At 43.1% G+C, this 24,962-nt stretch overlaps 2 protein-coding genes across 13 annotated transcripts; both read right to left on the reverse strand.

Moving 5' to 3' along the window:
- Nucleotides 1-7,864: 7,864 nt before the first annotated feature.
- RBM43 (RNA binding motif protein 43) lies at nt 7,865-12,614 on the reverse strand. Of its 2 annotated transcripts, none has more exons than XM_075029004.1 (4): nt 12,506-12,614; nt 10,227-10,425; nt 9,618-9,712; nt 7,865-9,536 (listed from the first exon to the last, which is right to left on the reverse strand). In XM_075029004.1, the coding sequence occupies exons 1-4, from the start codon at nt 12,506-12,508 to the stop codon at nt 8,793-8,795; spliced, it is 1,041 nt and encodes a 346-aa protein (XP_074885105.1). In that variant the 5' UTR covers nt 12,509-12,614; the 3' UTR covers nt 7,865-8,792. The 2 variants fall into 2 exon arrangements, with proteins under 2 accessions (XP_074885105.1, XP_074885107.1); XM_075029006.1 differs by lacking the exon at nt 12,506-12,614 and adding an exon at nt 10,813-12,455 and having other exon boundaries at nt 7,866-9,536.
- Nucleotides 12,615-13,794: 1,180 nt separating this feature from the next.
- NMI (N-myc and STAT interactor) lies at nt 13,795-24,507 on the reverse strand. 11 transcript variants are annotated; one of them, XM_075029009.1, is made up of 11 exons: nt 24,309-24,441; nt 23,409-23,486; nt 23,096-23,146; nt 21,430-21,507; nt 20,975-21,133; nt 19,396-19,503; nt 18,097-18,259; nt 17,103-17,209; nt 16,797-16,986; nt 16,035-16,141; nt 13,795-15,075 (listed from the first exon to the last, which is right to left on the reverse strand). In XM_075029009.1, the coding sequence occupies exons 3-11, from the start codon at nt 23,138-23,140 to the stop codon at nt 14,875-14,877; spliced, it is 1,158 nt and encodes a 385-aa protein (XP_074885110.1). In that variant the 5' UTR covers nt 23,141-23,146; nt 23,409-23,486; nt 24,309-24,441; the 3' UTR covers nt 13,795-14,874. The 11 variants fall into 11 exon arrangements, with proteins under 11 accessions (XP_074885110.1, XP_074885118.1, XP_074885112.1 ...); XM_075029017.1 differs by having other exon boundaries at nt 23,029-23,146; XM_075029011.1 differs by having other exon boundaries at nt 23,409-23,489; nt 24,309-24,412.
- Nucleotides 24,508-24,962: the final 455 nt, after the last annotated feature.

Raw genomic sequence — 24,962 nt, forward strand, 5'->3', positions numbered from 1 at the left:
AAGGCCACTTAGCAGCAATATTTGACAGTTCCGCTTTATTTTGCCCACCTTCACTATTAAAGAATGCCAGTTATTTGCAAAGTAGTTTGTAAAAATGTGAATATGGCACGTGAAGGGAATGAAACCATTTCTCAAACTCCCATGCCTGCTCCAGACCTGCAAAAATTAATTCATCCTGTGAAAAAATTGAACTGCTTGATATAAAATCATGTTTCTTCTGGAAACTCAGAAACACTGCCCTGCGTTTTTCCCTTCCCTGCTTTGGTTAATTTGCCCCAATTTGCCCTCTCCTGAGAGAGCCCATACCATGTGTCACCATTACCTGGTTGAATTAGCTACAGCCCACAGTAAATATTTAAAAGGAAAAACTTCACAGCATGATGAGCAGACTTTTGCAAGTTGGCATAATAATAGAAGGAGAAACAAACACCTCTAAGAAATACCTGTAAGAATTATCAAAGGGTCTTTGGGTCTCACATGCCAGAGCTGCAGCTACAACTGTGTGCAGGCACGGCATTTTGCTGATCTTGAGGCTCATTAGTGGAAACACAGCTGTTTTCTCCAGGAAATTGTCAGCCTCTTGATGTAATACTGACTTGGTGGGGGGGAAGCTGTTTTAATTACCACCTGGAAATACACAGCAAGTGTTTACAAGTTGCAATAGGCTCTCCCCTGGGGAAGAATACAGAGTTTTCTTAACTCTTTAGTGCTGTGACCCAGGTATTTATTTACTTCTGTTTGTGTTTGCGCAAAGCCTGGGCGTCGTGATGGATGTGCCTTGGGACCGGCTGATACAGGAGCAGCATAAATGTCAGTTGACATGAAGATAAGAACTCAAGAGTGGATCGGCTCAGGCTGAGGTGCTGAGCAAACCAGCTGCATCTCGCCTGCAAGGCCTCTGGCATGCTCATTTTTAACACTTTAGCTCGGTGGCACTCTCAGCATGCAGTAGTCCTCCCTGAGCACAACAGGGCAGGAGCACAAACACCTGATTGGGAAGGTCTGTATCAGATACCAGGGCAAGTGCAAGCTCCAGGCACCTGAAACGCTCAGGAAACTAAATCGTGCCTCACCTATGGTTGTATATCTGGGATACTTCTCCAAGAGCTGAAAGAGATCTGCTAGACGTGCGAGGGTTTTGCTTTATCTCCAAGCACTGGGAAACTTGGAAGAATGCTAAGGAAGAACACATGTTAACCAGTCCACGATCCCAGCAAACACACTGTATGGAAACTGGAGACGCAAGGACAGTTTTGCACACTGACACTGGATGCGTGTCGCAAGCAAGGGCTCTTGCAGGAGAGGCACCGCCAGCCCTTTGGTGCCTTCCTCTGCCTTCCCAACGGGACAACAAAGCAGGCAGGTAAGTAGAGGCAAAAGACTTACCTAAAAATAAACAACAAGAATCCAGAACTGTCTAAAATTTGTCCTCTATGCTGTTCATCTAGACGCCCTGTACAGTAAGGAGGGCTGTGGATGCTATCTGTAGAGAGCACTGCATATCACCTGTCCCAAAATGGGGTAAATGTTCCTTCAGAGGAGGCTGGCTATCCCCAACAACTACATAGTTAGTTCAGGCAACTGACTTACTACTGGGCATCTAAGTTCTGGTAAGATAAATATCATTCTTCAGGATCTCTCTTATTTGATTAGGTATTCAATATGCGATTCCTATGGCAGTACTGCAAGTCTGGAGGCTCTTCAAGGTTACCCACATTAAAAAACTGAGAGCATAACACAAAAAGCTCGAAATGTAACACAAGCCCCAAATCAGCAAGATTTCAAATACCTTCCGCAGCTCTGAGGCTGATGACCTTGCGCGCCGAGTTCACCGCTGTGAACGTCTGGTACCCAAACAACCCCAGCCCACAAAGAGAAGGGGTGGTGTGAAAGTTGGCCTTGCTTCTGCAGCATCACTGCTGCGCGCTCAAGAAAGCCAAGCGCGGCTCCGGGGCGGTGGGTGTGCTTTAACAGGAATGCAAAGCGGTGTGGGAAGAAGGAGCGGGAGCCAAGCAGCTGGCTTCAATTAATCATCAGCTCTGGGGGAGGCTGGGAGGATGACTCTGGGGCGGCGAAGACCAGACTTCATCGGTTGCGGAGAGGGATGGAGAGGAGGCGGGTGGCGTGGGCAGGCTGCGATGTGGCCGGGCAACCTCAGAGCGTGTTGGTTAGGCACCTTGGGGAGCAGCAATGGGGGGGGACAGCTCTGCAAAAAAGCATTTAGCCAATAACTAGATAAATACAGTCATTCTGGGTTTGACTTCGGTAGAGTTTGGGGGAAGGTTGACAACTGTAGTTGTTATAAATACTGTTATGTTGTGGATTTTCTTAATCTTTCCATCTTCAAGTTCTTTGTTTCTTTCCTCTGTAGCTAATTCACCCTCGTTTGCTCTCGGTTGCTAGCAGTGAGATAGAGTTCAGCTACATCAGCTAACAGCTCCACGTGTGGGAAAAATACTCCAGCTGCTACCAAGAACAGCATTTATGACTGTGATTTTAAGTGTGTTTTTGGAAGCACAGGTAAAATCGCATCTATGAAGGGCTGTGCCCCCAGCTCCTGTCCCTTTTGCATCTAAATGAGGCCCCACCCCTGAAGGAACATCTCTATGTAAATAACACCAAACTTCCCTAAAGGCCTGTCTCTACCCTATGTAAATAAAATCACAGCCCCTCCAGGCCTGTCAGTGCTAGGCATTAATGAGCCTGCAAAATCGTTTCTTCTCTCATTTGGTTTGGCAGTGCAGATGCTTAAGTCTCTCAATGTGTTATTCAGAAAGTTTGGAAAATGTAAAGTATGCCTGAGAGAAATGCCAAATCCCTTAACTCATGGGGGAAGTGTTCATATAACTTAGAGGGGGAAAGAGCGCGCTGTGGTGTTTACTGTGTGCATTAAACTTTCCAGTTGTTAAGAACTGGCTGTATCTGCACAAGAGCTATCTGCTAATAAACAGAAGCACCCAGACAATGGTAAAAATGGCGAGTTTCTGCAAAGTAAGTCCCTGTGTGCGGGCCAGGCAGAGCACGTCTATTTGCAACACCAAGGTGAGATGTTGCTTTTATTGTAATACTAGGAAAAAATTGTCAGAATCCATGCCAAAATGGAAGTGAAGATTTTTATTTTTTTTTTTAAGGGTGTCAATTGAATATCAAACCCATGGCTGTATACCAGCACTGCCCACTGGCTTCAGTCCCAGCCACGCCAAGAGGAGATGAGATGGGTCATTCCTATTTGCAGGAAGGGTTAAATTCCTCAATGCAGCGGTGTCTCCCAAACCCTTGTACTTGGTGGGATCCGGAGGAGACCAGGAGCCCGAGAGCAGTGCAGGTAAGCCGGGATCCAAGCGCAGTCTCAGCGTGGTGGTAAGGGGGTGGTCATCCCCACAGCTCACGTGCACCTGAGTGATCCGCCCTGCATCGTGCCACGTTGTGCTCGCCTGATTCAAGGCTCTCTGGGCTGAAAGAATTATTTTTAACAAGAGATTAATTACAGCAGTGCTCAGGCTTCTGGTCATCTCAGCCATTCGGTATGAAATCAGTAAGTGCTCGATTTCCTTAACCCTTTTTATACAACCTTGAATGAAGGTGATGTAAGAGCACCTTGCGAGCGATGAAAGACTGGACGGGACTACTCCCAACATCTGCTGCTCCGCTTCCACCAGCTAAGGGACAGAGCAGGACCTGTTTCTGGCATCTCCTTCCTCCAGCTGCACCCAGGCTGGACCCCAGCAGAGACTTTGGGATTTCAGCTCCAAAGCATCTGGCTCCCTCTTGTGCTCCCCGTGTTTATGGCAGGAGAAGTCGGATGGGACAAAGTCTGGCTGGTGGAACCCGCTGGGGGAGATGGTCCCCGCTCATCTCCTCGTGTCCAGCCCAAGAAGCTGATCACATCAGTAGCTGTTAGTCCAGACCTGACCCAACATGGACCATCTCTGTATGCTGGTACCCTTGAGCTTGCCAGGAAATACCAAGCTGTTCCTGGAGCACGGCTAGGGAACAGGGTGTGTGGCTCCATACGCACTACGTGCAGCCTGCTGCTTATAGCTTGATCGGGGATGAGTTGTGACTGTCAGCCATGGCTTCTACCTTGGAGAAAATCCACCCTTCTTCTGCACGATCCGGTCCAAGCGACAGCACTGCCATCTGTACGTACCGCTCTCAGCATGCGATGTGTTTCCTCCTCCGCAGTGTCAGGAATTTAAGGAGTATGAAAGGATTTCACCTGTACAAAGTTAATAGAACTTCATTTTTCCAGTATTTGATACAGCTTTTTTTCTAGTAAAGTACTCTGTGTAGCAGCTCCTGATCCATACTGTTCCTATTTCAAAGGTGGTAGCAGTAACGAGTGGGAAAATCCACCTGAAAAATGGCTTTAATGCAATGCTCCAGCAGCAGTGGCCACTGCCATTAGAGGTAGTATTTCTTTTTAACTGAGTTACTTTTAGGAGATTTCTTTAAAGGTCCTTAATGGGTGTCAGGAGACAAAGGAAAGCTGTGTTAGGTGAAGCAGAAAAAGGGACTTGTTTTCCAGCAGATGTTCTGCAACTATCTATAGCCAAGGAAAAAGTAAGTACAAGCAGACCAGGCTCTGTCAATTCTGAATTTTTGCAGTTTTGACTCAGTTTTTCTGTTTTGTTTTGTTTTTTAAATCATAATTAAAATTAATCATTAATTTTTTATTTCTCTTAGCCAAGTTGTCTGTTTATCTTCAGGCAGCCTGCTGAAGAAATCAGGGAAGATTCCCATCTTTTAATGGTAGGTGAAAATGGTAAAGTATCTACACGTGATTTCACTGCTCTTAGTTTAAAAGAGAGGGATGAAAAAGGTCCTTTCATCAGTAACAGCAGCAGATTGAAGGGTAGAAGCCCCAAGGACAAGAAAAGAGTTATTTTGAATTAAATTGGATAGAAGCCACGCATCCTGTAAACACCCACCAGCCACACTAAATGCAAGGGAAGAAGTCACCGCTGAAATGTTGTGCAATGGAGAAGGAATTTCCCCAGCATTAGCTTGGCCCTGCTCTACAGCTGCTGTTCTCTTGCACAAGATGTGCAACAAAACAGGAACGTGTGTGTGTTTATGGGAGCCTCTCGAGAGCCGAACCGAAGCCAAGCGAGAGCCTCAGCTCCTCCGGATACACAGACTGCTGAATTCATCTCCTCTCTCCTGGTGGGAGTACGTCCCCATCCGACCCCAGTGGGCTGCAGGTACTGACTCACCGACCACCCTGAGCTCACCCTCGGCTGATGACTATTGTCTGTTTTCATCTGGATTTTATTCTTCCAAGTCTCCAGTGTGGCCAGATGAAGATGTAAGCCTAAAAGTTGTCTTAAAAAAGAAAAAAAAAAGTAGGAAAAGTAAATAGCATTACTAGCAAATAACTCATTCTTTAAGTAAGATACGTGGCTCCAAAAGTAGCAAGTACTTATTCCTTAAGAAAATGTCACTCTGGCATTGCAATCTTTCAGGAGACGTGACAGGTCTTTTGTAGTATGTGCTTTTTTAACAAATGCACAGAGAAAGTTTCAATGCAACTCAAAGGTGGCAGAGGCAGTTTTGATGACAACAATTAAACTTGCAGGAAGGGCTTTTCTCCTAATGGAAGAACGTCCTTCCCGTCAGAATTGAATACATCTTTTACATTGCATAATTAGAGGCACAGGTACAATGGGGAGTAAAGGAGGCTTTGTCCTCCCTTTGCCACGCTAGAGCAGCGCTTTGTGTCAGCGATGGCGAAAGGACTCCAGTAAATCATTCTTCCTCCATCCACCTCCCCCATCCCCTCTGGTCAACAAGGAGATTGCTTTTGCCTCCAAATTGTATAATATTTTCCTGCTAAGGGATGTCAAATTATCTCTCGAATCCTCAGGATTTCAGGCAACAGAAAATGGTGTTTACCCCACTAACTGTAGTGGGGTGCTGCCAGGAACTGGGCTCAGGTTCTGCTGCTGTTTGTGACCTGTTTTTTATTTTTTAGGCTTTGTCAGTAGGAGTTGTGCCTTAAGTGAAAATTAGGCTTTGTATTTTTACAATGTGAACTGTTATGTATTCCCTTCTGGTGTAGGGCAGCAAGCGTCGGCACAGCAATAAGGACAAATATTTTGTTGAGGTCCCATGAGCAAATTATCTTTTCAAATTAAAAATACAAACCTGATGCTGAGAATACGGAGTCAGCAGCGATGGTTTAGATCTAGGAATAACATCTGATATGATTTCCCAGATATCTTCCAATATACACAAATACGAAATGCCTTTGTCAAGTGGAGTTTAATAGATAGAGCAGTGCTTTGCTTGCCATAAAAATAACTGTGAGAAGAGGAGCTGGCAAGTCTCTTACCCCAACTAATATTGATTTGTTTTGTTGTACTTGTTTAAGTATTCATGGTAATGACAAAATTGGACTTTCTCTTTTTGCTAAACATCTATTGTTTTCCATGGCATCCGCATTGCAAAGGAAGGAACAAATACGAGTTTCACTTATGATGTTATTCTCCTGAAATGCTGTTTATATTTTACAGCAAACACTAGTCTACCCTGGTGAATCACAGCTTTTTTTCCTGCTACAGAAAGCAGGTTCCTCTGTGGGGTTACATCTTAGAGTAGCTCAGTCAGAGGCCATACGTGCCACAGCCTCTCTACTATCGCTAGTAAAGACCCTGCGCTGCCCTGCCCTTGCACAGCTACAAGGACCCATCAAAGGTGACAAAGGTGGGGTGTTTCTGGCCAATGCCACTGCAAATCCGACATGAAAATTAGCCCTGGAAAGCCTGGAGCGTCACAATAGCTACTATTTACTAATCCACCCCAGACCCTGATCCCTATTTGCTAGGCACTCCATAAACAAAACAACCAAGGCAAAGCTCTTTTTGTCTAAAGAAATGACATCCTCGGTATGAGACCAGAGACAGCAGATGGGAGAGCTCCGGGAAACAATGAGACAATGCTGGCTGGCGGGGGAGAAACGGCCCCAGCACTCGCGGCCGAGCGCTGCCAAGGACGTGGTGGCAAAGGGGAGTTCGGTGAGTGAATCAGAAGAGGAGCTGTTAGAACTGAACCAGGATTCAACAATAGAATTTTATTCAACTGTGATGTTTTCAAGACTTTAAGTTCTTGACTGAAAATCGTTCAGTAAAAACCGTCTTGCTTGCCAGGCAGCGAGACGTGAATGACCCCTGTGCCAGTGCTGCAAACCATTCTGTTGTCAAGCTTGACTCAAAAAGCGACGCTCAGCCAGTAATAACCAGTCAGGATTCAAACTAACAGCAGTGCCACCAGTTTACCAGTCTAGCCCTAAACATTTATTGAAGTGAATAGGAAATACTAATGCTATGAATCAGAAAAAAATGAGGCTCTTCAGAAAAGAGAAGGGAAGACCAATCAGGACACTAGAAGAGAGCACTAATTTCATTAAAGGATTATCCTTCATAGAGGATTTTCTCTTTTACAAGGTTGAAAAACTTCCCATCTTTGCTTAAGCTCCATGGGGAGTACCCAAAACAGCCGGGCGCTGGAGAGCTGTCTGCGCTCCGCGGGGAGCAGCGGAGGGGCTCTTCCAGGGCCTGACTCCGGTCGTCCGCCTTCAGCCCCATCCCCGACCCCCTTGGTGAACCCTACTGGCTACAGGGGAACTTGGAAGAGATTAAGCCTTTAAATACTACTCCCCTCCTTCCAATTCAGCAAAGTACTTAAGCTCATCACCTTTCTACTTTGACGGTATATTTTAATACACAGCATTGGCACTAGTTTAACAACTTTCTCTTTTGTGGGCATAACTGCAACGGATAATCAGTCATGACAAGAAAATGCCTAAAGCATTTCTTGGGCTTTAGGTTTGGACTTCCAATCCAAAGTCTGGGGGTTGGTTAAAAGAACACGGACACGGTATTTTGTAGAACTAATTTCTTTAATGGCATAAAAACTTAAAACTTTTCCTGCACGTAAGGCAAAAGAGATGGTGCTCTGTATGTTTTGACAAAGTATTTCAAACACACCGATATCACAAAATAAAAGTTGTTTTCTAAATTGGTTTTATAAAAAGCCTAAATTAGGATAGGCATTTGGACTCCTGTAGTGGATATAGAAATGGATTTGCAAAACAGAATCTGATTCAAAGTCTAAATGCCCCAAGATTTTCACATCAAAACTTTGGATACATTTTCATGTCTAAGTAACATGCTGTCAAGGGATGCTGCAGATGTCGTTACAGCTGGGAAAAAAACCACATTATTGCTCCTATGAAAACAAACTCACTTATTTTCTACTGTCAAGAACTTCCAATGCCATCCTCTAAGGTCCTTCTCAGGACATGGCAAGCCTGTAAATTTAATAAGCATCCCATCCCTTCAAGTGTCAAAGCTCTATCTTCTTCATGCACCTCAATGACAAGAACTTCCTTCTGCAGATAAAGGCAACAGAAAAAGGCTACCATTCCTGTTTCCAGTGGTCTTCTTGCACAAAGAAACATTAACTCAACGCAGTATTTCATATCAAGTTGACTCACCCAGCTTTGTCAGTCTGACTTCTTATGCTAATGAGAACTCTCTAAAAAATTCTCTTTTCTCATCACATGTTCCCTGACAGCAAGACAGAATGAGTGTACACGTGCCCAAAATGCAGCTAACAAAAGGAAAAAAATGGCTGTATCTGGACAGGAGAGGCCTAATTTCTTCAGACTCTAAGCTCACAAGAGATGAGATGCAGTGACAGATCTGCAGTGACATAGAGGTGCGCAGGTGGCACCAGTACAGTCTGGTGCTGGAGAAGCACAATATGTAAACAACATGAACACTAACTTTCTACCTTATTTGAAACAGGCTCTGAATCTTCTTGCTCACTTTCTTTGTAAATTCAAAAATTTCAGCAGGATTTCCTACAACATCAATGTGAGTATCATAAGGAATGATCAAAACATGGGGGTAATGGGGTTTTAGATTTTCACATGCCCATTTATATCTCTGCTTCTCACCTCTGGTGTGCTCCTGAAAGTAGATCCTTTCTTTACGTAAAGTGTTATGGAGTTTTATAGACTGATTTTCAATTTTCTCTTTGACTTTTAATACCTGTCCAGCATCAGACCTATTTCCAATATTCTTAATGTATACTGTAGTTATATCACCATCAGTGACGTCAGAAATTACAACATTGTCATTTACTAGGAATGTCCTGGAAAAAAAGCACTTCATGTAGTGATATATATCCGTGTCGAGAATAACCACTTGTTTTTCCCCATCTCCACCATCAACAAAATTACTTGTCTCTGTGGTAAGTCTCTGTTGCTGTAGCCTCCTCCTTGGTCTCTGATGGGACTTGCTTTCTCCTCTTTTGTCCTTCTCTGAAAGGGATTTTGCTTTTAGTAAGAGAAAGTCTCTTAGCAATTTGATTGCTGGAAATGACCCTTGAACAGAAATATGCCCATTGGATTGCAAAGGACCAAAGCTTAAAGCTGTGCTCTTCTTTTTAATTTCTTGTATCAGATCTTCTAAAACAAACTGATCTTTGAAAATAGACATATCGAGGACAGATGTGACAGAGCTGAAGACCTAGAATTTTGAATTAGAAAAGTTAAGTAATGGTTAACATAGTAATGGAAGTACAACTAGATAAATTATGAATGAGCTTACGTTTTCACAGTAACGGGTTACTTTCAGCGGATAGTATCTGGACAGCCTCTTGTCTTCTAGTCGATGATCATCCTTCTTTAGAACACTCTCTACAACTAAAGAGAAAGCCAGATTCACTTGTTGCGCAGTAAGATAACGCGTCATTGCCAGTCTGATGGCAGAACACTTCACGGGTGTTTTTCTCTTGATGCTTTCCCTCACAATTTTCCATACATACACACAAGTGATTCAATATTCTTGCATAATATTTTATGTATTAGTTGAAATTGTTCAGAGAGACAGAAGCCTGTCTTCTTAGAACACTAATTGGCAGAGATTTATTCTGAAAAGCCTGACTACAAAAATCGTATCTGTTATGCATGGTATAAATTTATTCCTAAAAACAAACATAACAAAACGCTTTGCACGAAGCCCGTTCAGAGTCACAACTTCAATGAACAGAAATAGAATCCTAAAACTTTGCCTGACTAAAAGAGAGGTGTTAGTCTCCCACTTCTATAAAATCCTAGTACCAGTAAACAATTTAAAATAATTTGGTTTAGGGTTAACATTCTAGGGCTAATTCTTTGGGGGATGGCTGTATTTACTATAGTACATTAATCTAAATACCTTCCTGATCTTCAAAAGTTACATATGCAACACCTTTTCTCCTTGTTGGATACATTACTTCTTCCACATCTCCACCGTTGTTCTTCGACATTTGGAAATGAATCATCAGTATGTCAGTCATGACATCATCGTGCAGAAGGCCATCTGGAACACCAGTGATGACAACTGTCCTTGCTGATTTAGCAGCTTGTGCTGTTGCCTGCGCACAGAGACATGGCACACTTGTAAATGCAAGGAGTACCGGTGACCTCCCATAGAGGTTACCCAGATTCACCCTGACTGCTGAAATGACTCCCCTTCCTTTTGCACAGACAACATGCATGTTTAGTAGGTAATTAAGAAGACTGCTGAAATCAGATTTCGGTGAATGCCAGACTCCCTCAGGCACCTTTACATTACTGCAGTAAAAAATGGCCTGACTCTTAAGCGTAATTTACACCCTCTCAATATTTTCTTTCCTTAAAGCAGTAAAAATTAGAAGTAAATTTAACAGTTTCTCAAATGACAGGTCCAGTGTCATACTGATCAGGTTGTTTCCTCTGATTCTAATATTCAAAATTTGAAGAGAATGAAAAATTGCACGTACTGTTCAGTAAGGATTGTCTTTTCAGAGTGGAAGGGTCAGATTCAGACTGTCCTGACTTGTCAAATTCGTGAGAGCTGGGATCTAGGGTTGTGCTCTGACTCATCTCTCTCCACTTATTAAACGGATAACCTTGTTAAATTGGAAGAACATAATCCCAGCCATCTGAGACTCGCAGTGCGTAAAACAACTAACTACACACATGATTTTCATCAGAGCCAAACCTCCCAATGCAGCAAACATGAAATCCATCCTAAATAGGATTTGCATTCATGTCTTGTTAAGAAAAGCGTATTTTCTTTCCGTTCTTACTACACAGACATAAACAGTAATATTTCTTTGGGAATATCATGGCAAAATTACTGTAAATGGTGGAACACCGAGTAAATTTTGTAACAGTTCATTGACTTTTTGGAAGAAAGAAAATAATTTAGTATGTCTGCATGGCAGCGTTCATGGGAACGAACTGTCAATAACTTCAGAGCGACTGTACTCGAGGTCAGTCACTCCATCTAAATTCTTTAGGCTTCCCTTACAAAGTTTCTTCTGGACCTGGGCTGCATAAAACATTAGGGCCAGCACAGCAGTTACAAAGCCTGCAGAATGTGCCGCCGGGGGCGAATGCTTCGTTGACGTGCGTCGAAAGCCTTGTGGACCACCACCGCAGTGTTTCTGAAGGGAGTGAGGAGACAGATTAAATGAGACTGTGCAACCATGCAAGCTTTTAATTCACGAAGACGTAAGGCCTTTTTTTATCACCCATCAAATTTAAAGAGCCAGGAGCTTTAATTATATTAGGCAATTATTTTGGTGGTAATGTTCGTGTGAAAGGAAGTTTCTGCACTAATGAGACAACATGAAGAGAATATAAACAGGGTGCTTCCGAGATTGACGGAGCTTTACGCAGGATTTTCTCACGCTTCACACAGCCGACGCGGCCCGTGCACGAGCGGGAGCGCTCAGCTGCCAGACAGCATCTCGCACCTTGCCAGCTGGTATTTTGGAACAACACCCATGCCTGCTATTGGGGTTAGACAAAAAAAAACCCCCATGAACGTACAGTTCGGTTTGAGCTGAATCACTTGTAAGACAAGCCGGCGTTCGCTGGCCGCTGCCAGGCAGATAACGCGGACCTGCCGAAGGCCAGGCCGCGCGTTTTGGCGTTTTTTGGCCAATCTGCTACGCGGGTCGACGCTGGTGAGAGGTCGGATGTGAAGAATCACCCGTAGACCCCGCCGGTTCTCAGTATTATTAAAAAACACAAATGTTATCACTACTGAAGGGGGGAAATCAGACCTGTTGCTACCACTAACTGACTGGGGGGCCAGGAGAGCAGGCCGCGGCGGAGCCCTGCTGTCCGAGTGTCTGGTATTTATTTATTTCTTCAGCTCAGGGACTGAGGGAGAGGCGGCCACGATTCGCTGCCTTTGCTCCCCTCGCCGTTTCTAACGAGCGGTGCGAGGAGCAGGCCCCTCTTCCCGCCCCGCCTGACGCTTCCCCTGTGAGGGAGCTCCGGCGGCGGGAACCGGCCGGCGGGAAGGCCCGGGCTCTCCCCCGCCCGCACGGCAGCGCATCCGCCATTCCCCGGAACCTCCCGCCGGGAACCGGCCCTTCCCCTGTGGACGGCGGGTGGGCGATCCTCCCCTCACGGCCCCGCTCGCCCCCCGCCCTCCCCGCCCCGGCCTCGGGCACTTGCCATGGCTTTCGCCGGCGTCCCGGGGAGCGGGCGGGCTCGTCCTGCCGCGGCCCGGCGGTGAAACCGAAAGAGAAACGGCGGGTCCCGCGTTCGCGGAGCCCCGCGGCGGGAGGGGACACGGGACGGGGCACCTCCTCCTCCTCCGCCGCGCCGCCCCACGCCTCGGGGAAGGTCTCGGAAGAAGCATTACCCCCGATTTTCACTCACATTTCGTGGCAGGAACCCTCCCCGGCCCGGCAAAGGGAACGTACCCTGGTTAGCCCACCGCCTCCCGGTGCCCCTTCGGCGTCTCCCCGGGCACCGGCAGCTGTAGCCGTCCCGTCCCCAGGCCAGGGCTGGCTGGAGGAGGTGAGACTCGAGGTTTGGCTCACGGTGGAAGCTGCAGCGATGAAAATGTGAAGTATTTGTACGTAGTCCGGGCATAAAAAAAAAAAGTCACAGCTGTTCTCCAAGCTGCCAGTCAAAGGTAACTTCACCCCAGTAGGTGGGGGGGGGAAAAGGGCATTGCCATTCACAGGAACATCGCCTGAATTCTGTATTCTTGTTTTTCATCGTTAAAACTGTTGCCCGGCCTTTATGCAGCACCGCTGTTGCTTTAAACGGTACAATCAATTCGTCAGAGAGGACACCGAGGCATTCACAAATACTGTCTTAAAAAGTTGCTTCAGATCTCACCTTGATTTTATACACTTTAAACCTGTAGCTTCTCACTACTCCCGCACACTGTGATACCTTATGAGAATTTTAAACCTTTTCTTAAGGCTTTACTTCTCAACATTTATCAGTGAGGTAAGATTAAAATTCATGACATTTTTTACCTTCATCAGGTTTTTCCCCCCTTTCTTTTTTAAGGCATCTGATCTTATCAATGTTTTAAGACTGCTACGTGCAGGAGTAGGCAATCTCCATAAATACTCCGGTACTACTACTTTTTTTTGTTTAATTTCATAATTGTCAGGTAATCAATCCATGCCTTTGCATGCACTAAACAGCAAGAGGTGCTACAGTCACATGTATCTCTCCCAACAGTAAATTCAAAATCAACTGTGGTGCTAGTACCCTTTCTGTTTCTGATATTTAACTGTATCTATTGCCTACTAACAGTTTCTTTTGAATAATAATACCTGAGGTATATTTGTAGTGCTCTTCCTGCATACCAAGATGTCAAATACTATGAAAATATGTTAGACCCACGCTACTTTGAAGTTAAGATTATTGTTGCCAAACCATTTCAGCCCCCAAGGGCAACAACTAAAAAGAACCACAGCAGAAAAGAAAAAACATTCCTCCTTGGAATTTCCATTTTATTTCAAAGGTCTTTTAGAATGAGAACTGGAAGGATGAACTGGAAACAAATGGGTGATTTTACATGCTGAAAAATTAAGTCGCCCTAAACCCTATATGCCTTTTTCCAGCTGACCCCTCTCTCCAGACCCTCCCAGAGCCAGCAGCCAGGCCAGTCACCGGCACCAACACAGATACCTCAGACACAGCGTCCACCGTCAGACTGTTTCCCCAGCATTCTTAGAAAGCAATGTCTTAGATACAGAATCATCTCAATTCTTAACTGTACTATTTTAAAATAAGCAAAACCATGAACAAAAATGAGGAAAAATGTAACTGTAGAAACAAGTATCAAAACCAAATAAGCCAGGCTATTAACTTAGTGGAAGCTCAGCAGAATTTGCATCAGATCCTAAGAGAAGTAAGAGCATTGCGACAGCTAAAAGCAGCATTACTGCTATGTCATTTCTTTATAAGAAGTGCCTTATAGGCACTATTTCCTGAGTAAATATCTGTGGTGGTTTTGCAGTCTCCCTTTTGATATTTTAATTTTATGAAGAATTTGATAATGCGGATATTATGAAATTACAGCATAACTCTTTTCAGGTATTTGAGTTATGGTGGCACACAGCAGTCTCAGCGGGACTGGAGTTCTGTCCGAGCTACCTTCTGAAGCTGTGGAACTTTAAAAAACGCAGGTCCCTGAAGATGCTTTTGATTGAGATTACATATGGCTTTTGTAACCAAAATGTAAGAAGGAACAGATTTATCCCACTTTGGAGCATGTGACCTATCTAAGATTTGCAAGATACAAAATCTGCAAATTTGGAGAAAGCCATCTTAGATTAAGTTTCAAGTGCTGGTAAAGACTTTTTTTATGACTTTAATTAGGAACCTCTGGAACGCCAAGCACTGAGTTTTACTGAATTTCCATGCAAAGTCTGTGTCATTACACAAATCAGAATGACAGGTAGTTCCTCTTTTTCAAGTGTAATTTCAGAACATTAAAGCACAATGTCTCCGTAACTTCCTACGCCTCTCGTGAAGCAAAACCTCAGAACTTCATGAGTTCAATCTACAATTTCCTATTCAGCATTGTAAGTATCCTCCTCAAACCAAACCCACGTTACTCCTTTCGATACATATTTGATTTTCTCTATTTCCCCACCACTATTACTAGGCTTTTGAAAATGAATTTCAATCATGTCCTGTACACTTTCCTCGTCATCTTCCGTCTCTTCAATTCTTTTCAACAGAATGGTCTTCTTAGAAACCCCACAATAGAGCTATTGAGGAAAGAAAAACAAACTCCTATTACACATCAGCTGTTGCACGTACATCTAAAGGAACTCACAGATACTAGAAGTAAACATATCCTTGATCAGATATGGCTAGGATCTTTGATTACATTTTAAGACTTTGGACAGTGTGGTATATTTCTGTCACTGAAAACAGCAGGAGTTCAGAACTCTGTCATACACTACGGAGTTCAATAGGCAATGCACCTAGCCTCCTGAACTGGTGTGTCCCACGCACTAGATTTGGGGATCGCTGATGACTCTAGACAGCATCACTCTCTAAAAATCCATGCCAATACATAATACACACCTGCAAAGAATGCTGTTGTATCTCATAAATGCACACACTCCAGTCAATGCTTTAATTATAAAGGCCTGATTATATACACAATACTGACTTGATTACAATCTATTCATACAAAGTAGAAGACAATTTCAGTGAGAATATGATGAGCAAGCAGACTAGTGTTACCGGAAAAGAAGTCATTATTTGGGTTGAATGAATGAATGAAAAAAAATGAATGAGCAAATGTTTCATAGAACTACAAGGGTCTCTGCTGAGACTATCAACACGGCCTCTCATTAGGGATGAATATGACAGTGCTTTGTGACTTGGAAGAACGTTGTTGTGTTTACTATTAACCTACTTCACTTCACAGACAATTCAGTATTTGCCTCCTGTCTAGCACAGACATTATGGTAAGTAATGATATAATTTGATCAAGGAAAGACATGTACACTCTTTTAAAATAAATTATAGCTTTCACACCGCAAAACCTAAGATTATAAGCAGAGCGCCATACTGCAGACTCACACTTGCTATTAAGTTCCACAAAGTTCATGACACAAAAGTTTCTGCAGTCCTCAGAACTGAAAATTCTGCCCATATCTCATATTTCCCACATATCTGTTCTATTTAGCAGTTAGCCTGGACTAGATTCTTTTACCTGAAACTTTTCCAAGTGTACGTCGGTGTTTGGGGAAAGAGAAAGCCTGTAGCACCTTCCGTTTACAAAGAAAGGATATTTAGTACATCTCGCCAAGCCATTAGCTGCTGTAATGGAGAATGAGAAAAAGAGGAGTAAGAGTAATATAATCTAAAATGCATTTTGTAAGCATATCAAAGAACAGACTAATTTTTCTTATATGGATTTGGAAACTAATATATGATAGCACACTTGTAGATTCTTCATATGCATTTTGCAAAAAGTTTATTTGGCATTTCCAAAAAAGCAAAATCCTTAAATACCCACAAAAGCTTCTGAAATAAATCTAAAGCAGCTGCTCTAAATGGATGTGGCTCCACTGATCTTCATCAAATTTCATACAGTTGGGCAATCTGAATGCCTGTCTAACTTCATTGTCATGAAACAAGAGCTTAAATCAAACACATTTTCCTAATTTTCTTTTTGCAATATGTGTCCAGCAATGCAAAGAAAAAATAGGGGTTTGCCAAAGTTAAGAAAGAAAGAAAGCTCACAAACTGCATATCAGGTCATGTTTGATCAAAAAGGAATATGATGAAATACTGCTTTATTTACAGATGTGTGGGTGAACCCACATCTTCTCCTGATCTACTTAACTCTCTATGGGAAGAATTTGCTACATTCAGTGGTTAAGTAAACACAGAATGTAATATGGAATGGAATGTAACACAGAATGGACAATATGGCCTGTACACCTACCTAACAAAGTATTACATACTATACCTCCAGGTCTGAGGAATGTAATAACAGCTGTTCTAGACTGCTTGTCATAGTTCACATTTTCTACTTCTCCTCCTCCCTCTTCAGATTTGTAGAAATTCAGCTCTAATTTGTCTCTCATCCAGTCTTCAGGAATGGATAGCTCAGGTACTTCTGAAACATTGATCTTCTTTCCAGAAATAGTAACATGAAGCTAAAAAAATTAATTTTTTGTGAACATTGTAACTGAAAACAGCCAAAAAACTGAACTTAAAGCTTTTTAAGTACTGCAAGTTCGTATCTTTACAGTTTCATATCGCAGTTGATTACCTCAAACTTGACTCCCATTTCAAGTGTAAAAGGCTTCACTCTCACATCTGCTATTTTGCTGTCCAGGTTCACAGCATGCTTACCCATTTTTACCAGTCTCTGGGCAACTAAGGAAAATCACAAGTTTTCAGACATGAAAAGCCTCATTTAATCATTATAAAACTAAAACTATTCCCCACTCTCTTAAGCAAAATCTCCTTTTGCATCAATAAAGAAGAAATAAATAACAGTTAGGCAACCAGATCCCACTACCCCTGTCTTCAGGCATGTCTACTTCCATAAAATCTCAGTGGTTATAGGCAACAGGTAAAATATCATACTATCTCTAGAGCAGTACAGAAAATATCCTTGGATTAAAACCACGTATCGCTACCAGGTGCAGAGAATGCCTACTAGCAATGTTAGATTTTAGCTGAAAGAAATGAATCAGACACTAGTTTTGTAGCTGGAATATACTTGCGTAACTGAGCCACCCAGCAAGCAGGCCCAGCCAGACTGCCTGCAGACTCCTTGCAGGCAGGCACCAGGCTGTCCCAACAGCAAGCATCTCAGTGGGAAGCAGGCAAGTTACAGACTGCACCATCCCTCTGTCGACTCAGATCTACCCATCATCTGATGTGTACACTTAACCAACGTAACTGCTGTCAGAATAAGGTACTGGCCAGAGTAAAGAAAATAACCAAATTCTGCTGTCAAAACATTTTGACTCATTCTTGACAATACTCTGTGAGGTAGAAACATATTCCCAATTTCAAACACCAAGCATTGTTTGTATTAGCTGGGAGCAGAAATCTGGTAATCCAACAAAAACATGCAGAGTGCTTGCAAGAATTTTTTTTCTACTGATTGGTATCATAATAGTGAAAGGTTCTCTGTATATTCTTTCTTTGTCTGTTGTTGATTTTTTTTTTCCAAAATGTTTATGTACATCTTTTTCCTTTGGCAATGAAATACAACAGAGACATTAATTTTATACACAAAATATGTGTCGTACCTTCTTCATCTTCAAAAGTAAGCAGTGCCTGGTTTTGATTCAGTCTGAATGGGAGTTTTGTAGTTACACCAAAAACACAGTGAGTATTCATATCTGCATAGTCATTCTTCATTTCTTCCATGTGACTGAACTTCATTTTCATTTCTGCTACCTTTTTTTTAATCTAATATTTTAGAATCAAGATAGGAAAAAAAATCATTTCTGTAATTTATTGCAGAACAGAAAAATGAATGGTAGTCTTTCCTTGAAGTGCTACCTGTATTTTGGTCTTTTTAAGTTTAATAGTCAGATTGAAGTCATGGCTCATTAAACAGGTAGAACTCTTCTAACTAAACTGACTAGTTGTACTTGTCTATTCCTGGGATTTTTGTCAATGAGGTGGGGTGGTTTTTTTCCCCTTTGATTAACTTTGAATTTAAACTTGACTGTACACAGTAAAAATTCAATTGAAGTCCACAGGGATTCCCACCTGCAGAAATAGAATACTTTTGGTGTCTAAAATTTCCAAAATGCAAGTATCGGAGTCACTTGTGTTGCCATTTATTCTTGCCTAATTGCATCACTGCTCTACAGCAATGGGAAGTCTGCTAATGAACAGCCTTGTTTGTTGCCATCTTAGTAAAATAGGTAAGAATATCCACGTATTTTATAACTAGGATAGATTAAAACTGTTCATGAAAATGTTGGTTGGGAACGGCTGCTCTGATAGACTTGAGGGAGTTTCACATAACTCTTTTTCCCCTTTACGTAGCTATTTCAAAATAAAACCCTGTGTAGAAGAAAAATACTGTTTCTGTCAAGATAAAATAACCAGAGTAATTAAAGCATTCCTGCCACCTATCTTCAAAACCAGCATCTTATCTGTGAGCCTCCTTTCTTTCCTCTGCTGCCAATGGAAAGAGACAGACTCTTCCTAAAGATAATTCAGACACTGGGTGTAGCCCCCTGTTCATACTGAATCTCTTTCTAGAGGAGCCTTGCCCTGTCCAATGACTGCATAGGAAATTTAGGAGGCTGGACTTAACTGACATCTCCTAAAATGAGAAATGTAATTTAGAAAGCTAAAGCTAGTATTGTAACATCGTTATCATTAAACAAGGTAACACTTGGATAGAATTTCAAGCTCTGTATAAACACATTATCTTGCCAGGTAAAATAAGAAAATAAAACTTCATGCTGTATTTTATATTGAAATGAGTAGAGGTTCAAATGCTGAACAACTGGCCCCAATGGCTTAGAACTGGCAAAATAAAAGCGTGCCCTTCCAAAAGACAAATTGCAAAATATTTCAGACTTTACCTGACCATCCTGTGAAAGCCCTGAACTACATTTTGCAAGGTCTTCTTTGAGCTTTTCAATCTCTCTCTTCAGCTCAGCGTTTTCTTCAATTAGTACATGGAGTTCTCTCTACAGCCCAAAAAGTATTAAATGCAAAATTAAACACATAGAAGACACAAATGTATTTCAGCAAAATCTGTAGACATCAGAAACTGTTTCAACTTTTAATTATTCTACACAACAGCCGCGCACGATGCATTTTTTGCATAGCTTTAACTATCCGCAAGGTAAATTCACTCATTGAGGAACAGTTTCAGTCAAAGTAAATTACAGTAAGAGGGTTTTTGAAGAGAGGCATTAGTGTTTCCAAGCACCAAGTGTACCATAAATTGCACAGCACTTTCCATAGTTATGTCAGTTCCTTATACATGCAAGGTCAGAGCCTATGTCAACACATAAACATTTTATTTTTTTATACCATGTGTGATCTTAGTAACTGTTATTCCCTTTTCTGAAAAGTTTACCAGGCAAGGGCAGTTTCTAACAAACTGCTACTCTTCCCTCTTTATACTTCAGCATGGAAGAGGGAACACCTCTTCTACCTCTTCTTCTGCCTCCTATTTGCTACATACTTCCTCCACACCAATGAATCCTAAATGGGCATAAAGCCTATGTAACTAAATCCAGTACTTCCTGGACAGGGTACACAACAGAATGAGAAGGAAACACAGCAGATGCAGTCAGCTCCAGCCATCTACAATTAGAAGATGGCTCCTTTAAAGTCATTAACGACTTGAGACGTTTAGACCGGTTCCTGTCAGCTGAAGATAATGTAAAACAAAAGCTAGATGATGATAATGACCTCTTCTGGGTATAAAAGCCAAACACTTATGACTGGAGAACCAAAACCAACTTTCAGAAAATCTCGCGCCAACCTGAATGTACTTAACCTATTAATTATATTTTAATAGCTTGTAATATTGAAGCCATAACTTGTCATCAGTGATTTACAGGCCAAACCAAACTTCACTGAAACCACCTCCTTGACAGCTTATGGAAGCTTATCCTACTACTGTACCAATGACTACACATGGCATATTGAGGTAATGAACCAATTAGTTCTAGGACCAACTAGTTCTAGAGAGAAGAGGCCTCTTCAAACAGGTTCTGTCTCTTGTCCAGCTCATAGTCACTTAAGAAATGCTAACCCCTTGGGTGCTGTAACATCTTCTAAGACGGGCTGGGAGTTGACAAAGCAGTAGAATCAATCCATTCAATTTTATCTGCATCACGCAAAACTGAAACCCGGCTGTTACTGGCGAATCTTGGAAGAGGAAGACTGGTTTTGTCAGTCTTCATCTTCTATACAAAACAGGTCTCAGTTTTACCTTCACTCTTCCAACATTGCCGTAAGACTTATTTTATTGCGCTGATTCTTAATCTGCCACTGGAAAACTATGTGTAGAACATTCTAGTCATACAGTCTGCAAACCAGTAAAGCCATTTAAACTGAAAAGAAATATTACTCTTATTTTTTCTAATCAACACCTCCTTCACAACTCCCCAAATACTAACAGTTATGAGTAAGCCTTCTCCATACCTCATGGGTGTCCCTAGACATAATTATGTTCTTATGCTCTTTCTCTTGAAAGTCCTTTAGCTTTATCAGCTCCTCCTCTGCTTTAACACACTCTTCATCAGCACTCAATTTACAGAGAAAAAGGTCAGCTTTTGCTTTTTCAGCTTTTTCAACTCTTTCCTGGATAGTGAAAAGAAAAAGACTTTTAAATTCTTTTTTCTTCCACGGGAACAAACAAAACCTTAAGTAAGACCTTTATTTATTTTTAACACTTTGGCTAAATATTTTTCTTAGACTTACAAGTGTAGTTACCACTGAGATCAACACAAGCATGTACCACTGAAGAATAGAGGACAAGTTAGACAAATATGCTACGATTGGGGGGAAAGTTGATTTTGTTTTAGAAGGCTGGACTAAAGGTCTTCCAAGTATCTTTCAGCTAATTTCCACGATTCTATGTGCTTTGTAGAACTTGCCTTCCATTTCTTCAGTTCTCCCTCAAGTCTTTCCATCTCATCTTTTGATGTGCCAAAAGGGTCAGGGGTTGCCATACTCTGGAGAGAAAAGAAGAGGCACACACAGGTTTTCCCCTCCACTAGGCAATAACTGAGACACTTCAAACAATTCAAATGAATCTTCAAAGTAAAAAAAAAATAAACCCTCTGCAGTTGGATGAAGCGTTTTGCCATGGTAGTTTTCAATGTATGTCCGTTAATGAAAGTCCAATGTATTTTGCCTGTGTGCCCATTTGCTGTTTTTCTCCAGTTACGCAGGCCAGGCATGCGGTGAGTCAAACATTTTGAGAGACCAATTATATTTCATAATTAAACCTTCCTATCTGCATACCAGAGAATAGCATATACCACATCATTTTAAAAAAATGCATTCAGACACTTAGGCCAAATCATTGAACTATTTCAATGGCTGGACAGGACAAAAATCTAAGAAAATGGATCCTGGTCAGTAATCATTATTTGCTAACTATCCAACTGAAAATATTCACAGGCTAGTATTCTGATAAATAATAAAAGCAAGCTGTCTCTATATTCTTCCATAGGGATCTAAGCCCCTCAAACCCACAAGTGTTTATCTGTATGCTTTCTCAGCAGTTCCTCTAAGAGAATGTATATAGAATATACAGGCCTAATGAGGAAAAAATTTCAAGACCCGATGCTTCAAAGCTCAGGGAGATTGGACAATAAAAGGTAACAACAAGCAGGAGGAAGGCGATAAAAGAAGCATTTCAGAATTTAAGTACTTCAGGGCAGAAGTTCACAAGCATGGGAAAACTACAACTGGATAAAGCCCAAGAAGACAGACAATCTTCTCTGTTCTGTTTTGTTTCTATGGCTGCAATATTCTGCAGAAAAGAAAAAAAAAAAATCCAAAGAGACCTGTTGAAGCAATCCCTCCCTTTTACTTAAGCTTACATAAAACTTGAATGTGAACCATAAAATTTAGGCATGGAAAAGATCTAAATTAGATAATCTTGTCAATTCTCTTGGTAATGCTGGGTATTTCCTAAAACCAATAAAATATAAAATAATTTTTTCCACTATTCTGTCCAGTTTCAAATGCCTATTAAGCAACAGGGAAATCCCCATCTGCATATAACTTAAAACCAGAAAAAAAATTCCTTCGCTCAAGGGATTGAGTGCAGGAAAGTAGAAGGATGCACCTGCCACAGCTGGAAGCTGATAAGAAAGGTTGCCTCTTTTTTTACTGAGAAATGGTCTAAGACAACAGTTTTCAACCTGAAAGAAGGAAAAAAATAACAAGGAAAACACAAGAAATCCCAGGGAAAGCCCCATCCAAACTACTTGCCGCACTGCAGGAACTGAATCAAGGGAGGCACCACGAAAAAGGAAATTCCCCTAAGAAACCTCCACAGAGACAACTGAGCAAGCGAGGTAGGATAGGAAAATTCTAACGGAATCTTTAATGCAGACACTTTGGAACGGGACTCTCCCTATGGCAACAGGAGGCGGGAATGAGGAATGTCCAAGGTATTAAAGGATGGAAGAAGATGAGACAAGAAGTTTCAGAAGCACGGTCCTAGCAGTCCTACCACAAACCTTCATTCAGAAATACTGTTGTCAAATACAGATTTTTTTTCCAGGCAGCACATGAGGAAATACTCACAAAACCATTATCTTTTAAAGATAGCGGGGGACTTGTAAAATCCATTGAAACCTGAGGGAAAAGGAAAAAAAATTACAACATTGTGTGTATTGGCTTTTTTTTGCAGCAGAACAGAATACCAGAAAGGAATACCAGAAGCTGTGTTGAGCTAAAAGAATTTTTAAATGTAAATGTTCTATCATTTTATAGGCAAAAGTGATATATATTGGATATCTGAAGCCTCCTTCCTTACTAAGCATAAAAGCCAGAGACATATGTGAGGAATTCTGTATTGCACAACTTTATTTTTTTGTCCTGAAATTTACGTACTTACCTTTACACTACTTTTGTAACGTTACACACATGCTTAACATCCTGTATGTTCTGTGCTTCAGAGAGATAACTCTTAATCCTGCTTAACACAAATGAAAACATTTCCTTTACACAACAGACAATGTAAAATCTGGAATCCGTTGCCGCAACATTTTGTGAAGGCAGATAAAAAGGAATTTAGATAAGGTCATGGGCCGCTGATCCAGAAACAGAAGCTAAGGCGCACAGCTTCCCAAGCAAATCCAACCTGTGGATGCCGGGGCAGCGCAAGGGCTTCGCACCATGGGTTAGACACCGTCTAAGCAGTGTCGTCTACCAACTGTCAAGACCCGAGCAGCGGGCAGCCCGGCATCCTGACCTGGCTGGACGTTCCCAACGCTCTCGCCTGGAAATCCTGAGCTTGGTTTTTACCCGACACCACCGCACCTGTCGTGCTGAAGAACAAGGCTTGAAATGGACGCTGTCTTCCATTAGCGATCCGCAAATCCCCTTCTGATTTGCGTTCAGTAACCAAAATTTACTGACTTACCTACCGATTCTTGATTTAGAAAAGCGAAAGTAGCGTAACCGATAAAACATCTTCCCTTGGTTTCTCCACAGGATGGCCCAGCCGGCAGCTACCAGGCCAGCCTCGCCCGCTCCGCCATGCTTCCCCTCATGGTCCGGGGGACCGAAAAGGCGGCTGGCCCCCACGCTCGAAGCTCTAGCAGCCCAACCTCCGGGGCTGAGACCAGGGACCGCGTCCCAACCACCCCCTCCGGCCACCCCGCCACCGAGGCCGAACGCCACCAAGAGCCCGAGGCTCGCTGCCCGGCGAGGGCGAGCACCGGGCGGGCACCGGGGCGGGAGTCGAAGCGGCCTCCCCGGCCTGAGGACGCAAGCCGGGGCTCAGTCAACTTACAGAAGCCGCGGGCCCCTGCGGAGGCAGCCGGGTTCCCCACGACCCCTCCGAAATCACGTCCCCGCCGCCACCGGGGCCGCCCGCTTTCGGTTTCGCTTTCCCGCGGGACGGAGGAGGAGCTGGCGGGTCCGCCGGTCTCCTTTCCTCCCCCCGCCCACGATCCTGTCACACTTTGGGGGGGGCGGGAGCCCCGGTCCCCGCGGAGGCCGCCGCTCCTTTTCCTCGAAATCACGTTGGAGGGAGATGGCAGCGTCCTCCGCCGCCTCCTCAGCGGTGGGGAGCCCGGCCGGGCCGCCTCCCTCGGCGGCAAGGCGGTCTCCCGCCCTTGCCCTCTACCCCATCCACCCCCCCGGAGGGGCGTGAGGGTTGCGCGTCCCACCGTCCCGCAGCTAAACGGCGCGGAGGCGGGGGGGGGCTGTGTGTGTGTGTGGATTTCGGCTGCGGAGCCCTGAGGCATCGCTGGTAAATAGCCCGTGGGCAGCACCCGCATTGTAGCGTCCTGCCGAAAAACGGGAAAATCCCGGGGAAGGGAAGGGAGAGGGTGGGTGACGAAAGGCTGCGCCTTCAGCGAGGGCACGAAGGCTTGGAGTCGGCCATCACCTCCCTTCCGTTTCTGCTCTTTTTCAGCTGTCTCTTAATGTGACTGAAAGCTTG

The sequence above is a fragment of the Buteo buteo genome, chromosome 5, assembly GCF_964188355.1.
Source record: "Buteo buteo chromosome 5, bButBut1.hap1.1, whole genome shotgun sequence".
Taxonomy (NCBI): Eukaryota; Metazoa; Chordata; class Aves; order Accipitriformes; family Accipitridae; genus Buteo; species Buteo buteo.